The 15,645-nt window shown below is 44.7% G+C and overlaps 1 protein-coding gene across 1 annotated transcript in view; it reads left to right on the top strand.

Annotated features, from left to right (window-relative positions):
• VPS41 (VPS41 subunit of HOPS complex) overlaps positions 1–13,707 on the top strand; it is a 173,721-nt gene extending 160,014 nt beyond the window's left edge. Inside the window, exons 26-29 of the mRNA XM_080817899.1 lie at positions 10,802–10,901; positions 11,007–11,051; positions 12,462–12,541; positions 13,491–13,707. Coding sequence (XP_080674025.1) covers positions 10,802–10,901; positions 11,007–11,051; positions 12,462–12,541; positions 13,491–13,571 — 306 coding nt within the window. The 3' untranslated portion in view covers positions 13,572–13,707. The remainder of the gene's footprint in view (positions 1–10,801; positions 10,902–11,006; positions 11,052–12,461; positions 12,542–13,490) is intronic.
• The last annotated feature ends 1,938 nt before the right edge of the window (positions 13,708–15,645 follow it).

Consider the following 15,645-nt stretch of genomic DNA (forward strand, 5'->3'; position numbering starts at 1 on the left):
CGACCCACTGAGCCACCCAGGCTACATTTATGTGGTAGATACATCGCATTGGGAAGGGTGAAGGGTATTTACAGTGGCTGCCAGACCCCTCAAGCCAGTTTTAAGTAACATGAGTATTGTGTCCATTGGAGGGAATTAAAAGAAAGTTTTTCAAGGGGCGCCTAGGAGGCTCAGTCAGTTTAAGCATCTGCCTTTGGCTCAGGTCATAATCCCAGGGACCTGGAATTGAGCCCAGCGTCAGGCTCCCTGCTCAGCAGAGAGCCTGCTTCTCCCCCTTCTTCTGCTCCTCCCCCTACTTCTGCTCTCTTTCCCTCTCTCTCTGTCAAATAAATAAAATCTTAAAAAAAAAGTTTTTCAAATAATTCAGTTATTTCCTTGAAGCTACTCAGTAATCCATTGCCTGAAACATGTTGAAATACATGATTTTATTTAACTTTTGTCTGTTTTCTAGACTAGTACAACTTTGTTTTCTGTAATAATTCAGAATTTGTGATAAAAGCAATGGAACCCATTGTTTTCATATAAATCATTAATATGCTAATTACAAAGCATCCCAATTTTTTCCTGGTAGATTACCATCTACTGCCGTAGAACTTGAAGTTGTTTAAGTCACATTTATTTAACTATTTGGACTGTTCTTTCTCAACTTCATTTGAAAATGAGTTTTTATTATAATACAGAGGAAGTTGCTGTCCTGGAAACGTAAAGATTTTGCAGATAGAGCCAGAAGATAACGTGGTAGGGAGAGACGTGGTTATCAGGTTAAGAAAGGAGAGGAGCATCGTGTTGGGGATTTGTGGGGCCCCTGGGCCACTGTGAGGGTTCAGTGTGGGGGGAGGGTGCTGCACTCGGGGTGCAGGGTAAGAGGAGCAGAAGTTGAAGATTGAGAGCATCAAGAAGAGAAGTGAGATGTGAAGGAACGAGAATGCGGGGTCTGGGAGTGGGGTGTTGGTACATTAACATTTCTGACAGAGCCCTCGTGAACTTGTTTGGGAAGCAGGTGAAGGTAAGGGTAATTGGAGAGGAATTGGTGGAGAAACTGTGAGGGCAGCACATCATCCCCGTTATTGAGGGACGGGGGTAGGAGGGCCGTAGCTGGGCTCCGGCACCCTCCGTGAACTGGGAGGCTCACCTGGGGCTGGATTACTGGGCAGCACAGCCTGAAGGAGAAGAGGTTTTCCTGCGGGCGGGGTGGAAGAGGTCATGGGAAGTCGGGGTACTGGGAGAGAAACAGGTGTTTGGTTAAAGCAGAGGTAGAGGCTCTGTCCTGCACAAAGCTTCACGATATGCAGGTATTTATTAACAGAGGACTTGGGAGGTCTGCAGACAACCCTGGGAAAGGGGTGCTGGGAGGGAGAATGAGCAGGGCAGGGAGCAGAGGGTAGTAGGGGAATGGGTGAAGAAGCAAGCAGAGGGTGGGGGGAGCTTTGGGAGATCTGCAGCAGAGTGGCCCAGGTAGGAATGTTTCCCTATTTCTGAAGTGGGAATTGGGCCTCAGGGAAAATGGCTTCAGTGTCCAACCTCCTAAAGCCCTGGGAATGAGTGAGCTTGATGATGATCTGTCACTGGCTCTTCCTTCCTCCAAGTGTGCCGGGACCCATGTGAAGCTGCAGATCCAAATGTATCGAGAAGTCATTTAGGTGTGGTACCTCTGAGCATCTCTACCTCAGGAAAGGTGACCAAATGACCACTCCTTTGTCTTCCTGCTTAGTAGTGCATTAAGCTTGGCCTCTAGGTTGAAAATGTTTCTTTTTTTCCAGCCTCTGCAGTGCCTACAGAAACACCTAATAAATCCCTCTTACTAGGCTCTTAATCCAGAGAACCAAGCTCATGTGCGCCACTGGGTCTCACTGCTCATTCATTTTTTATGAATAAATTTGCATATTCTGAGTCAACCGGGAATAAAAATAAATTATTAGATGCAAAATATATTCCATATAAAAAAATGATCCACAAAAACAGCTGCTAAATCAGAATTTTTTTCCCCTTCATTATATTTTTTAATGTACTGAGAGCTTTCCCTTAAGATGTGGAAGTATGCTATTGGTGACATGTTGAGAAGGCTGGGGGTTACTCAGCCAGGGGATCTCTTAAATCTGGACCAGGGAGTGGCTTCCAGGATGAGGGGAGGGACCCACCGGGAAGGCGGCAGAACCTGCGGGAACGGCCTCGTGGTCTCCAATGCAGCTCAGAGGGCTTGTTGGAGGGTGCAGAGAGAAACTGCTCACCTCAGGCAGATGGTTCAAACAGTTCCAGGGGCTCGGCCTTCTTACATACGAAGAAAGAGTGTAGAAGTTTTTTCTATGGAAAAGGCTACTGTTACATTAATGACCATTTATTTTCTTTCTGTGGCCACCTGTCAGAGATCACTGTAAAAATAATTTATAGAGCATCTTGAAGTTTCTGGAAAAGTTTCACATATGTTTTTTTTTTAAAGATTTTATTTATTTATTTGACAGAGATCACAAGTAGGCAGAGAGGCAGGCAGAGAGAGAGGGGGAAGCAGGCTCCTGGCTGAGCAGAGAGCCCGATGTGGGGCTCGATCCCAGCACCCTGGGATCATGACCTGAGCCGAAGGCAGAGGCTTAACCCACTGAGCCACCCAGGTGCCCCTCACATATGTATTTTTGACTCTGTGTAGTCTCTTATTTGTTCCATAAAAGTATAGTTGATTTTCACATGTTCTCACAGGATAAAAAATGGCTAGCCTGTTAATTACCAAAATTGAGGGGGAATTTTCCAGGTTCATGAATTTGTGAGAACCTGGAACCTTCTCTGTTGGGCAGGGCAGCAGGGAAGGACCCCGGAGGGCTGTTAGGGACCATTCAGCAAACCTGAGGATTCATGGTCAGATGTCAGGGAAAGGGCTTCTTGGGATCTTTTGCTAATATGCATTGGGAATCTCTCTCTCAGGGGCAGATTTATGATAAAGTATCCATCGCTGTAAAACGTATGTGGGCCACCGAAAATGGCTTTGGGAGCTCACTCACTAGCTAATAGCCAATTGGAAACAGAAGGCAGGAAAAGTTGTAGGAAAAAACTTAAAATCAGTGTCTCTTCAGGTTTTAAAATTTTATGTTCCTAAAATGCAACAACTTTCTTCAGTGAAGTTTTTAGTATGAGGCATGTTAGAGGTTTGTGACATCATTAAAGTGAAGGAAAATATGTCCTCAGCGATTTCAGTGTTGAAGTTGGTAAGTTTATTTTCATGTATTTTTTATAACTTGCTACACTGTCAGTATAATTACTCAACAAATTTGAAAAGCTTCATGAAGTCAGTAAGATAAAAAGTAGCCCTATCATACTTCATAAACTTAAAGTGTTTCTAGGCCTGATTTCAAGAACAGATAGCATTTGTTGTTTTGATATAAAAATTATTTGCCCGTCTGGGAAGGTGATGAACTGGGTTTGAGGCCAGGTCCTCTGCCTGCATCTTGTGTGGACCACCGGTGGTTGCGTGGTCTCTGGAGACGCATTCCTTGTGCTGGCTGGTTACGGCAGCAGAGGAGGACACAGTGTTGAACAGGCAACTGGTTGTCTCTGAAGAGCGGTGGACACGCTGTGTGCAGAGTTGGACTCTAGGCCCGGCTTTCCCATCAACAAGCCTGCTGACCTTCCGGTGGTTACCCAGCCTTTCTGGATCTCAGTTTCCCCAGTATATTAAGTCAGTGTCAAGCCTGACTCCACGCTGGAATATCTAAATTCTTTTAAAAATTACTTTGTTTCAGGTACCACCCCAGATAGGCTAGACTAGAATCTTTGGGGGGCGGTTAGGAGACTTTAGCCTTAAATCACCTTGAGATTTCTTAACGCTCAGCGTGGCACAAGTCTGTGCTCTGACATTTGACATTCAGGAATTTAGGATTAGGTGATCTCTAAAGTATCTTCTGGGTCTCTCAGAGTCTTAATATAGTTCTTTCAGAAACAGGCCTTTAGATCGCGCCATATTTCTGTATTGTTCCTCATCTCTCTACTTTGAAATCCAGAGACCAATGAATTAAGAGGAGATAGTGACTTCTTTCTTACCTACTTTTTTGTACTCCGATGGTTTCTTCTTGTTCGCAGTACATAAGCTCTTAAATTCTTCTAAGAGGTGAGGGACTTTTTAAATTTATAGATTCCTGAAATAAACTTTTAAAACGGTTTTTTTTCCTTTCAGATTGTTTCCATTTGCCTCATCACTGCTTGTCACTTTAGGTGACATAGGTGGCCTGTGACAACCAACTCTAGCTTCTTTAATCAGTCTGGCACATGGGTACTTCGTGCTGTCATAAATTCAGATATGATATTTGTAATATTGCTTTTGAGCTCCAACATGAGACCTTAGAGCCTTTCTATCATTTCCTTATTTCTCTGCAGTTCATTATCTTCAATGATAATCTCAACAAAAAGCAACACTTTTCAATTAGAATTCAGATCCCATAGCATCATAGCCTATATGATAGATTAGAAATTAGGTAAAATGGTTTCCCAGGCTAGCTCTTATATCATACTGGGGCTTATAAACCCAGGTAACTGTCATTTGCATTCTAATGATAAGCATTGCAGTATGAACAAGGCAATGTCAGCAAAAAGTTCAACATTCAAAGAATTTTTTAAAATAAAAATTTCAGAAACTCTGCAATTTTTTGGCATTTTTCTCACAGCAGCTGTTTCTAAAGAACCATAATAACTTCACTGATGTACAATTCTTTTATTGCCTTATAAAATATCTATAAGTCTGGTGCTTTTTGCTTTTCATTGGGATGATTATCAGTGATGAACCACAGAGAAATAAGGAAAAAGAGGGAGAATCTAGAGTCTCATGTTGGTTTTCAATAGCTAGCTTATAAATACGTTCTTAAATTTACAATACAACAAGGTGTACTTATTACAGATTGATTATAGACCCTACAACTGGCTGATTTGAAAATGATGGAGATAAAAGGATAAAGGTAATGCTGAAAAGCTTTGAACCTTGGGGAAAACAGTGTAATGATAAGAAAACAGGAGTTGTTGAGAAGAATGTGTGGGAAGAAAAAACCAAAAAGTTCCATAAAAGAAATGAATCTCTGAAAGATAATATTGTATTTGCCTGTAATGCCCTCAGGTACTTTTTGAGATGAGAACTTGATGCCATTATGAAGTTGAACAAAGAAGATACCAGTGGTTTACTTACCTTGGTGAAATTCTAATAGGAGATAGAGATTGTAATTTGAGCTATAGATTATGTGGAGGAATGAAAAATGATACGACAATCCTAATATTTCCAAAAACTGGAAAACAAGATCAGTACCAAAGGTGTTATTAGTAAGTCCTTTTAAAACAAAGGCATGAAAAGAAAAAATAGACCCGATAATAAAAAGTAGAATAATATGATAGAAAATAGGAATATTTGAAAAGTAACCAAGTAGAATTCTTTGAAATTATGTGTGTATTCATTTGAAATTTCAATAGTCAGTGCTAGGCCAGTGGTAGATTGGATGAAGCTGAAAGGAAGAATTAACTGGAAAATCTGATGACATTGTTTAGTATGCAGCAAAGAGTAATGAAAAGATAGAAGATACAAGAGTGGTTAACAGGGGCACCTGGGTGGCTCAGTGTGCCTTCAGCTCAGGTCATGATCTCAGGGTTCTGGGATCGAGCTCCCTGCTCAGTCTGCTCTCCTTCTCCCTGTGCCCCCACTTGCGTGCTTGCTCGCGCGTGCTTGCTCGCTCACTCTCTCTCTCTCTCAAATAAATAAAATCTTTAAATAAATAAATAAATAAGAGTGGGGCACCTGGGTGGCTCAGTGGGTTAAAGCTTCTGCCTTCAGCTTGGATCATGATCTCAGGGTCCTGGGATCGAGCCCCGCATCGGCCTCTCTGCTCGGCAGGGAGCCTGCTTTCTCCTCTCTCTCTCTCTGCCTACTTGTGATCTCTGTCTGTCAAATGAATAAATAAAATTCTTAAAAAAAAAAAAAAAGAGTGGCTAACAGAGACATCAGGTTAGAATACACATGTCCTCAACCACAGGACTTGTGGAGGAGAGAATCAAAAGACTAATAGGAAAACCTCAACAAAGTCGATCAAGGAAAAGAAGACCTACATATTTTGGGAACAAAAAAGAGAGAATATAACTAAAGGTGCAGACAAGATTTAAGAACTAAGTAAGTGCTATAATTTTATATCAGTATATTTGAAAATGCAAACAATTTTCTAGGAAAATATGAATTACCAGCATTTACTCAAGAGCAAATAGACCTGTAGTCATTAAAGCAGCAGTCAAAACATAAAGCCAAAATAAAAGTACCATTCCACAGTCAACTTCAGAGGTTAGTTTCATCAGACTTTTAAAAAAAACAGGCAATATATATTTTGTATTTTGTAGTTGACCTTTCAACCAGGACCCGGGGAGGGGGAGGGGAACAACACCTTTACCCTGCAGAGAAGGGTGAGAAATGCAGTCTTTCCTCTGGATACGATGGAAGCAAGTGACACCTGAGGTCCCAGGATGCTGGGAGGTAGGTCAGCGAATCCCAGCGCCAGGATGCTGGCTACTGTCCCAGCCCTGCCTTGTGGATTCAGTGACTGGAAGGGCAGTAACAGTCATTAGAGAGAAACCAACATCTTGAAGAACTGCTTTCCTGCTCATCTGAACAAATAAAGAATAAAGCGTAAAAAACAAACAACAACAACAACAAAAAACCCAGGCAGCCCCTATTTTACATCAACTTTTCCAGGGTACAGAATGGAAATGCTCCTCAGTTCCTCATTGGATGCTGGTCTAAGCTTTCCTGCATCCTGAGACAATTAGAGCCCTGTTTCTTTAACACAAATGCAAAAAGTCTACATAAATCATTAGCAAACTGAATCTGCCCATGTAATTATTGAATGTGTATATCATAAATGTCATAAATTCTAAAGTAATCATCATCTATATGTTTGATAAAATTCCAATCAAAACCCCCAAGGAATTTTTTACAGCTTAAATTTATGTAAAAAGCAAATGGCTTAAGATTATCTGAGAAGAATAAGGAGGGTAGATTTATTAGATACTAAATTTTAATATGTGGCAGTGTAAAATGGTATAACCACTTCCCCAAACAATAAATCAAAGCCTCATCAGGAAAAAGCCCTTTGCATCCCACATCTTGTGCCTTAGGAATGTGGATGTAAGGCCTGGAGATACAGCCTCTAGTTTGTGGCTCTGAGGCAGCAACCTGGAGGTATATTCTCCTGTTGATGCACGTTTAGGCAGTTTCCAGCCTAGGGTTATTAAGGATAAAGTTGCAGATGACATTGTCATACAGTTTGTTGATGATCTTCTTTTCATCTTGGTTAAGTACCTACAAGTAAAACTGCTGGGTCATGGAGCAGGTATATGCTTAATTTCTAGGACTATCCAATAGTTTTGCAAAGGATGGCTTTCCAGCCTCCCAGGTTTCTCTCATTGCCCAGATCTGTTGCAGGAGCCCCAGCCAGTTGCGTATTTTAGTTTGGGCACACACTGAACAAAGTTAAAAGTTGTGTTTGTAAAGGAGGAAGAAGAAAGGCACAAGAAAGCGTCAGCTCTGTCTGTGCTATTGTTCCTTCTGAAATAACTCTGAAGCACATGGTAACATCGTAATAGATCTGTTCAACCTAAGTGGAAGAGACTGAAGTGTATGCTGTATGTTTGCAGTATTTCGTATTCGTTTTTAAAGATTTTGTTTAGAGAGTGCCTGCAAGTGGGGGGAGGGATGGAGGGAGGGAGAGAACTTCAAGCAGACTCTGTGATGAGCGCGGAGCCTGATGTGGGACTTGATCTCACAACCCAGAGATCGTGACCTGAGCTGAAATCAAGAGTGAGACGCTTAACCGACTGAGCCACCCAGGCACCCCAATATTTCACCTTTTAGAATGAAATGTAGCACAAAGTAATGGCAGATAGTATTCAGAATGTGAGTGGCAGTGATTTGGTGCCATTCTGGTCATAGAGACGTGGATGGCAGGAGAGCATGCATGTGTCCCAAGTCTGAATGAGAGCAAGTTTTGCAAGGCTGGAAAGCAGACTATGGAAGGTGAGCGTCCACAGGCCGTGTATGATGACATCAGAAGACAGAAGTTATCAGCAATCATTTATTTGAAGGTCAGAGAGGGTTGAAGAGGACTGATTTTAACTCTGCCATCAGTGTTTTAATAAAGGCAGTCAGGGACACCTGGGCAGCTCAGTCTGGTTAAGTGTCTGACTCTTGGTTTCGGCTCAGGTCATGGTCTCCAGGTGGTAAGATCAAGCCCTGCATTGGGCTCTGTGCTAAGCCAGGAGTAAGCTTGGGATTCTCTCCTATGCCCCTCCCTACCTCCCGTGTGCACACATGCACACACTCTCTCTCTCAAATCTTTAAAAGAAAAGACATTTGTGGAAAGTACCAAGTATGAACTTTTAATATGAAATTGGTGATAGAATGGTAACTACCGCACGTTTTCTCATGAGTCACTGATGGTTGCTACAGGAAATAACCCATAGTCGACCTAACACCTTATCTGATGTTGAAACCAATATCTGGATATAGTAGTACATTGTTCATGTACAGTCTTTCACTCACCGCCTCTGATTGCCTTCAGATCACTACAGGTTTTGTGGAAGAAATGGCTCTTTTCCACAGTTACTTTTTTTTTTGGTGTAGCTACCTACCTGTCTGGCATCACATAAATGAAAATGTTTTTGTGTTTTTCTGATTTGGGGCCTTGGACTTTGATCAATGGAGTAGGAAGTCCCATACTAAGCAGTATTTGTGTATTTTCCCTTCTCCTGGCTGGGGGCCTTTGAATACTCAAGTTTTTCCTAGAAAATACTTTCTGAGGGCGACAGATCATATCTATTTCAACAAACGTACTCGTGCTGAGGAGATGCTTCCTTCCTAGTCCACAGACACCGAGGCCTCTGTCTGGCCTGCGTGGTCTGCCCTTCCTCCTGTATGACGTATGCAGTAGGCCCTACACACCCACTGTGGGGCAGAGCCAACGCTTTCTGAAACATTCTGCTTGACACTAGTTTTCTTAAGTTTTTATTTTGGTGGTGGAGGCTGGGCAGCTTTATAGGTTTGCTTACAAATTTTCTTGATGTTACTGCTCTCAGTACTGCTTAGATATCTTTACTGTATTTTTCTCTTCCTATGTGCTTTAATGACATCTGTTAAAGTTTTGATGTCTTTTTTAAATGAATCAAAAATTCAATTTCTAGAGCATTTTAAGGAATAAAAAGTCATAAGTGGTGTCTCGATACTTCTCATCTGTTCTAGAAATGGCAGGTATAGAACTTTAATCTGGTTGTCAGCTCTGAGGGTTTTTTTGTTTGTTTGTTTGTTTAATATTTGCCTTCATGTGATTTGGGAGAAAGCCCTTGTGCCGCATTCCCCGGCAGCCCGAGCTGTCTGTGATTTGAAGGGAGCACGTGTGAGTGGAGGTGCCCCAGGGATGCAGGCTCCAGGTGGCAGCTCCCTGACTGCCCTTCTCAGTGGCACAAATGGAAAACCTGAAAGCAAGACACCACGTAGGTTCTAGAGGTGAGAATGACCTCAGTATGAAGAAAGGCGGGCTGCTCCTGTGAGAGCAGCATTCACCGTGACCCGTAGCCAGTCCACAGTGATGCGGCAGTGACGTCATTGTGTGAATTCCACGGAAGTTACATGGGAACACCCAGAAACACATGCACTAGGACCCATCAGGCTGGAAGAGCGGGCCACAGACAGTGCGACAGAGAGCCTCTCTGCCCTTCAGGCCTTGAGCACCTCCCTCTTCAAAAAGCAACTAATTCCAGTTTAAAAAAAAAGAAAAAGGCCTCTAGCTTAACCACACCTCACACAGCCTCTCCCAGTTTCTGATTAAACACCTGGGAAAACGCAGAACAGTCTGGAAGCCCACTCTGGGGCCAGCAGAATGGAATGGAACGTAGGGTGGGTTGCCTTTTGGGCTGTGTTCTTGCTGAGAGCAGGCAGGCCATCTCTGTCTGCGTCCCGCCCTGGCTCTGGAACACAGAGTGGGTGCCAGCCAGAAACGGGCCTGCTCTCGGAGTCCCGACTTCTGAGGCTTCTGTGGTGTTGCCGCCGCTCCTAATTCTCCAGGCAGAGAGGGCGAAAATTCGTAATGAGGCCAACAACATCCCAGGGCAAATGCATAAAGGGACAGAAAGTGCAGTACTAGGGTGAAGAAAATGAATCTTGTAACAGTGTTAATATCAGTGGTCATTTTTCATTTGTCAGCCCCTTAAGAGTCACCAAGTTTGACAGTGACCAGGGTCACTTTACATTCTTAGCACTACGCTCAACAGTTTGGATTGGAAGGAAAGAGGGCTTGTAGCCAGGAAGGCATTTGGGACAGAAATCACATCTGTTTAGTTTCTCTGTGCCCAGTTCCTTGTACATGATAGGGACCCAATATATACTAGTGCAGATAGAGCAATTAGTGCAATCAAATGAAGGATTTGGGGATAGTAAACAGTTTTCCATCCTGGGCAAAGGTCTGGAGGTTGGAATGAGCAGGTCACTTAGGGACCAAACTGTCAGAGTCCTCATTAGGAAGCTCTGTAAGATGATGTTGGGGTTGGTTACCAGAGCCTTCCTTGCCAGACTTTGCAATTTCTGTTTAATTTCACGAGCGGCACATACGTGCAGTGGTGACCAAATGGAGGCTGGAAAGGCTGGTCCGAGCAGTTTGGAGGGAAAAAGTGTACCGAGGACAGGCAAGAGTGAGTGCTTCATTGGATGATTTCAGACACACCAGTGTTCTGAATCCCAGTAAAAGGGTTTGTCCCCACAGTTGAGTCTCTTAAAAACGGCTTTTTCTTACAATGTATGCATTAGATCCTGCTTCGTGAAGGTTGCAAGAAGATTCTTGTAGCAGACTCTTTGTCCTTACTGAAGAAAATGCACCGAACTCAAATGAAAGGCGTTCTGGTCGATGGTGGGTAAAATGGAAATAATCCTATTGGAATCATATGCTTTCCTTTCAAAAGAGGCAGGGCAAATAGAAATACTGTATGATCCAAGTGTGTGTGTTTCCTTGCAGAGGAGAACATCTGTGAATCGTGCCTTTCCCCTATTCTTCCATCAGGTGAGGTGGTTGGGAGGGGGGAGATCCCCAAATGTGGCTTCTTGAGGAGTGGAATTAAAATTTTGATGTTAACTAATTACTAAATTGCATAGCTTTTGGAATAATCCATTTTAGAGAAGTATTTCAGCCCACAGTGCTCCTCGGTTGCAGGCTGGTGCCGCCATTCTTGAAAGCTGAGGCACTCACCCGGCAGGGGGTCTGCATTACTTGGGAGGTAAAGCCCAGATTGCTGGTCCCACCCCAAGAGGTGCGGAACCCCAGAATTTGCAGTTTTAAAACATTCCCACGTGATGTGGATGCTACTTCAGGGGCCATTGTGTGACATTCCATGGCTTTAGAGTAAAACAAAATGAAAATCTACCATCGACAATGTTTAAATTCCAAGGTAGAAGAACCGTGTGTATCTGGGGGGAAAATTGAATAAGTAGCCTCCCCTTTTCTTGAAACTTGGCTCTGCTCTGTGGTTCGAGGCACCTAACTTTCCCACATTTCAACAGAAACCTGTTCCTTGCCATCTAATCCGAACATAAGCCTGTGTTTATTTATAGTTGGTGGATCCATAGATCGTCATGTGTAATCAGAGCACCTTACATAAGGAGAGGACAGAAGAGGAAATTCCTTAATCTGAAAGTAGAAAGTAAAGCCGAGTTACTGGGATGCAAAAAGTGTTTTTATTATGAATTCAGCATAGAGAGGTACTGAGAGAGCTGATGTAGGAATGTACGTAGCTTTATGGGATTATAGAATAGGACAGGAACAGGACAAGTCGTTCCACTCAGGGCCTTTTCTGGAGGAACTAGGTTTAGGTTAAGTGTTCATGTTGAAAACTGCAGTGGGTGCAGGACAAGAAGGGAGCTTCCGTCGTGGTTGCTGGTAGTGTGTCACCAGCAGTGCGAACACAGAGGCGAGTTCCTGCCGGAGCACAGGCGGGGCAGGGCTGGCTCCCAGCCTGGGACAGTGGTGGGGGCTACTGGCCCTGCTGTGCCCAGATGGATGCCGCCCTGCGAGCTCGGCAAAAGCAGTAGGCGAACTGGCAGGATTTTCCTAAAGCCACAAAGTGGATTCAGCATAAGGTGTGTTTCTCGGGTCTAGGGAAGGGAGGAGGTCATGCACATACTGATCCTAATTATTAGAATGAATGTGCTTGCATTTGCGGTGAGGTTGTCCCTCGTTTGTAGTCACCACTGACGGGGAGGCCAGGCACGTGACCTGGGACTCTGCCCCCCACGTAGGTACCTGCTTCTCATCTGACCACAGCCCCTCGGGGGGCATCTGGGAACACGCAGTCCTCCTAAGGCAGCTTATTGCTGGAAAATTTAACTGCAGCTGGACCTTCAGGCAGGATGGGGTCAAGTTCTCCACCTACTTGTTGCACTGAGTGCTCGTCTCTCTGCCGCTGTCTCCCCACAGACGCTGCTAAGCCCTTCAGCGTGGTGGCCTTCCACTGCCGCCACATGTTCCACAAGGAGTGCCTGCCCGTGCCCAGCATGGTGAGTTGGCCCCTTGGCAGCCACCGACCAGAGAGCCATGTGGTCGGGAGGGTGCGCTCTGAAGTCTACCCATCCTCCTGTGGCTTCTCGGGATTGGCTTTCTATCACACAGGAAAAATGAATTTATTTCTCAAATGCAGAATCTCCTATATGGTAGTCCCCCCTTATCCGCGGTGTCAGTTACTGTGACAGTCAGTCGTGCTCTGGAAGCAGGTGCTCCTCTTCTTGGTGAATGGCCAGGAGGTCGGTAGTGGCCTCACGCTGGCCCACAGTGCTTCTGTCGCTCCCTCCCTTCCTCTCAGCACACGGGCACCTCTCCTGTCGTCACCACAGGAGGAGTGAGTGCAGTGTAAGACAGGGAGACCCCAGTCACGTGACCTCCGTGACAGTGTGGTGGTAGCACTGTCTGTTACTAACCTCTTCTGCGCCTCGGTTCTCATAGGTAGGGATGCACAGAGGAAGCCTCGTATATTTGGGGCTTGGTACTGTCTGTGGTTTCAAACAGCCGCCGGGGGGTCTTGGAACTGACTCCCCGAAAATAAAGGGGGGTTACTGTGCTAAACATCAGAAAAACACATTCAGGAGGTGAATGCTTTGAGGTAAAATCGATGACTGTCAAAACTGTAGTGACACAACGTATAGTGAGAACCATTTTATAGTTTGTAGAACTTTCTCAGCCTGGTTTCTGTAGCAAGACTGCTGTGCTTAGGGTCCTGTTCCTGTGGTCCCCTTGGTCACATGACACTTGTTTTGCTGTGGGGTATCCTCTGCGCCACAGTAACAGCTGGTGTAGACGGAGTCCTACATGAGCCAGCAAAATCTCCAGGAAAAGGGGTGCTGTTTCCTAGCTTCCTCCCCACCACCACCACTGCTCCCGTGAAGTATTTCTGAATAGCAGAGTAGAAGGAGCTTTCTTGTTAAAATATATGTCTTCTAATGACCTTTCTAGAACTCTCCTGCACAGTTCTGCGGCATCTGCAGCGCCAAGCACCGAGGGCCAGGAAGCGCCATTTTGGAGATGAAAAAGTAGCCCGGCTCCGTCATCCTCTTCCTCACCACTCTTCTGAAGACCGTTTTGGCAAAAACAGCAGCATTTGTGGACCCCAGTGCTGTTACAAGACATGTACGTGTTTATGTTCTGCCCAAAGAAACATTTCTTCATCTTTGCCTGTCCCCTAGAGTTTGCTCTGTGCATTTGATGAAGTGAGGGGTTACTCCACCCATGCCTCGAAATATTTAGGCTCACGGGCTGTATTTCATCATTTGTTTGGCTCATTCTTCACTTAGGAATAGAAAAGTCAGTCTGGAAGTTAGAAATGAATTTCTAGATCCTAGTCAAACTGTCTGGCCATTGAGCGGCCTGCCGAGGGTGGCCCCTGCTGCCCACAGGCACCACCAGGGAGCTGCCCCGCCAGCGCTCACTGCAACTTGGCACCTGTTTCCACAGGCTCTGCTGCCGTCAGTCCTCACGTTCTGGGTTTGGCTTTTTGTTGTTGTTTATGTCATCAGCTGTGATTGTCTTCTTAATAGGCATTTAATGAAACATTGTATAAATTGTCACTTATTCAAGGACATCTGGGAATAACATGAGCAGGCCGACGTCATGCTGTTGTATGGTGACTGATCACGTGTTCCTTGTGTCTGTCGATTGAATAAATGTTAGCTCTCCCCATTATGAAAGACTCCCTTTTAGTGGGTTGAACAGCTTCATCCTAGAATTCTGGCACGCTGAGAGTGGAGGAGAGTTTCCACACCTTAGAGTGTGAGGGGTCGTGGTTAGCTTTTGCCATCAGGGAGGAAGAGAGGGACGCTGCGGAGTCTGAGAGGGATTCTCAGGAGAAATGAGACTGCCGGGTGATGGAGGGTGGGCATGACAAGTTTCCTGGAACCTTCTCCAGAGCCTCGTTGGCCCTTGTGGAACCTAGAGAACATAGGATGCAAGGAGAGAATTCAAACTTGGAATGTTTTACAGTTACTGGCTTCATCTGTCTTGGGCTAGGTTGCCATCCTCTTGCTGTGGATGCAAATGTATGGAAAACACTGTTGCCGCTCTTAGTCCCACAAATGCGAATACACGCAACTTTCTGCTTTGTCGTGGGGAGAGGATGGGATGCTAATGAGTCCTGAGCACAAACTGACCAGTGAACCTGGCATCTCCTCTCATGCTCCCTACGCCTGTGGAAGAACATACCATGTCCCTCGGTTTCCTGACAAAGTGACTGAATTGTGGAGATGCTGTCACAGTCACAGGTGAAGGTGAGCTTCAGAGCAGGGCTCTTTTCAAGAAACCGAGGTTGGGGGTATTCAGAGGAAATTCACAGCACATCTCTGCAGTAGAGTCTAAAAGAATGTTCTCTAGCAGACAACAGGCTTTTCCCGTTAGTCTTAAATATCCCAAAGTGGAAAGTTCTCAGCCCCCTCAGCATCATATCCTCTTATTCCAGGGCTAGTGCCCTTTCTGCTCTGTTTCCCTTTTGTTCTAACCAGAGAAATCCTTCACAAAAAAACCTCACGAGTGAGCCCTTCTTGAAACACTGGTAAGAAGCAAAACCACTGGACTTGGGTTGGAGGGGAAGCGGTGGTTGCAAAGGCACATTCATCTCCCCTCCTTACAGAAGGCCATTCGGAGTGTGAAACAGCCAAGTTCAAAGTTATTTTGATAGCAGTTTTCCTTTGCTTTTAGCCCCAAGGATTTCATACTAGTTTAAGAATGAGAAGCTCTTAACAAATTTTTAATTTGGTTGTCATTGTGTTAAACTATATATTTCACATCCTAAAAACAAACATTTGAGCAGTTACTGTGTGTCAGGTGCCATTAGAAGCACTTTGTTTACTTATCCTCACCCCACCTGTGAAATGGGAGGCCGCATCCTCATCATCTTACAGGTTAGGAAGCTGGAGCACCTCGGGGCCAAGCCATCCGTGTAAGGTCAGGGAGCAGGCCTGCAGCGCCTGTGATCTTAACCGCTGGGCATTTGATTCTTTGGGGTTTTTTAATGTATTTGACCTGTTGTGGTCAGTGCATAGAAAACAAAATCCACTCTCATCACAGAAAGGGATTTATTATAAAGTAGCCAGTGGCTTACAGAGTCACCAAGAGGACT

The sequence above is a fragment of the Martes martes genome, assembly GCF_963455335.1.
Source record: "Martes martes genome assembly, chromosome: 11".
Taxonomy (NCBI): domain Eukaryota; kingdom Metazoa; phylum Chordata; class Mammalia; order Carnivora; family Mustelidae; genus Martes; species Martes martes.